A 1,891-nucleotide genomic window follows, 5' to 3' on the forward strand; every position below is an offset into this window, starting at 1 on the left:
TTGATGTTTCTGATCTCTCTACATCTAATAAGGCAAAGCAGTTCAAATTGGATACTATGTTGTGACTTGTCCTCTTACAATTCAGTGTTTCTCCTGCATAGATACCATGTATCACATGATAGGTGACTTATAAACCAGTACATATCACACATGTGATTTATATATAGTTAATTGCAGAACATTTCGGCTGTAATGCTTTTAGCTGGAACAAAGAAATAGATTACACCTGACCATTCGGCTACGAAAGAAATTTGCATGGCAGAAGTAAGAAAACAATCAGTTCTGACTGGTTGGTGGCTTTGTGAGATTCTGTTGCCTGTTCAGTTGGTGATTCAGTGTGAGATTCTTATGAGCACGGGTGCTTTAAAAATGATTGTTTTACCGTTGTGAGACCTTTCTCTTCCCACATTACAGGATTCTAATGTAGGCGTTTTATGTGTTTCAGTGGTTGAAGGATTAGCTCTGCTGGATTTAGGGATCTCACCATATTCTGGAGCTGTTTTTCATGAGGTCAGTATGCATGCTTCGTTTTAAGTGGCACACAGTGCTCACAGACTGGCAAAGGCTGGGGACCTTTGTCCTGAAACAAAGACTTCAGAGAATTTGGAGTTGTGTAGTTGTCAGTGTGATAGTTGTAGATGTGGAGACTGGCACGATGAGGAAATGCAGTTCGTCACAGAACGACTCGTAATAGACATCATAATATTTAGTGCTGCCTAAGGAGAGGCTGAAACAGAGGACATCTGTGATAAGTGGAATACTCTGTTCATATCCAGACGTTTCTGTCAGCAGAGGCTGGAGCAGGGAGAGACAGTGTCATTGTGAGTCTGACCACAATTGCACTGGATCACAGCATCTTGAGTTTCTGCATTTGCAGAAATACCAACATTAGCACAAGCATGCAGAGCCAGCATCTCATTCCTGCAAACACTTAAGCACCTGTGGAGTTTTTGTGCCCTGGAGTGGCCTTCCTGATGTGAAGGCACACTCATACATGGTGTTGTCTAGGGATGAGGCAGATGCTTTATATACCTCTGAAAACTTGTCTCTCTTCAATAAATTCTCCTTCTTTAAATGCAGTTTTCTCCCACGCTGTGAAATATTTTCCCATGATTATTTATGCCATCACATTATTTTAAAAGTATTTAAAAATAAATTTATTTTCTCACAGTGAAAACTGGCTTTACACCATGTAAGCAGTACTTACAGATTAAGCTTCTCTGTCAGAGGAATTCAGAAGCATGCTCTTCCTCTTACCCTACAAGAGAAAAGCTGTGTACTAAGAGGGTGATAGGACTGTAGCTCTACTACTTCATGTTTTTAATATGCTTTCTTCTATTTGCTTTATAAAAGACTTGTCTAAAGGAAATACTTTCAAAAGTACCTGCAAACAACCTGAGAAAATGGATTCTTTAGAAATAGATCTTTTCTAAACTCTACCACTATACCAGTAGAATTTCAAAGACTAAATAGAATAGAATTTTCAGAGTTGATGGTGTCTTTTATAAAGTGTATTGAAAACTTTGCAAAGAAAAAAAACCAGTCTGTGCTGTTTTTAATCACTTTACTCTGAGATACCAGCATTGTAGAAGAGACTAAGGAAAACTGCCTTTTGCAGTCTCTCATAGTGCCACTCCGTTTTTCTCATCAGAACGCAGGGTTTTTTAATCTGGACAATATTTGACATGGGTTTCCCTTCTACTCTCTTTTAGACACCGCTGATAATATATCTCTTCCACTTCCTGATTGAATACGCTGAATTGGTGTTCATGGTAAGTGCTCCTGGAGAGCTCCTCTTGAAAGGCCCCATTCTGTGAAATGCTGAGTGTGACTTCCCTGTTGCTCCTGCAAGAATCAGAGGCCTTCAGCCTCCCTGTGGCTCAGATTCCTG

The 1,891-nt window shown here is 39.8% G+C and overlaps 1 protein-coding gene across 1 annotated transcript in view; it reads left to right on the forward strand.

Moving 5' to 3' along the window:
- Positions 1 to 445: 445 nt before the first annotated feature.
- PIGU (phosphatidylinositol glycan anchor biosynthesis, class U) overlaps positions 446 to 1,891 on the forward strand; it is a gene marked incomplete at its 5' end in the record, with an annotated part of 14,863 nt that continues 13,417 nt past the window's right edge. Inside the window, 2 exons of the mRNA XM_010187556.1 lie at positions 446 to 510; positions 1,713 to 1,772. Coding sequence (XP_010185858.1) covers positions 446 to 510; positions 1,713 to 1,772 — 125 coding nt within the window. The remainder of the gene's footprint in view (positions 511 to 1,712; positions 1,773 to 1,891) is intronic.

Source organism: Mesitornis unicolor, unplaced genomic scaffold, assembly GCF_000695765.1.
Source record: "Mesitornis unicolor isolate BGI_N332 unplaced genomic scaffold, ASM69576v1 scaffold41036, whole genome shotgun sequence".
NCBI classification, from domain to species: domain Eukaryota; kingdom Metazoa; phylum Chordata; class Aves; order Mesitornithiformes; family Mesitornithidae; genus Mesitornis; species Mesitornis unicolor.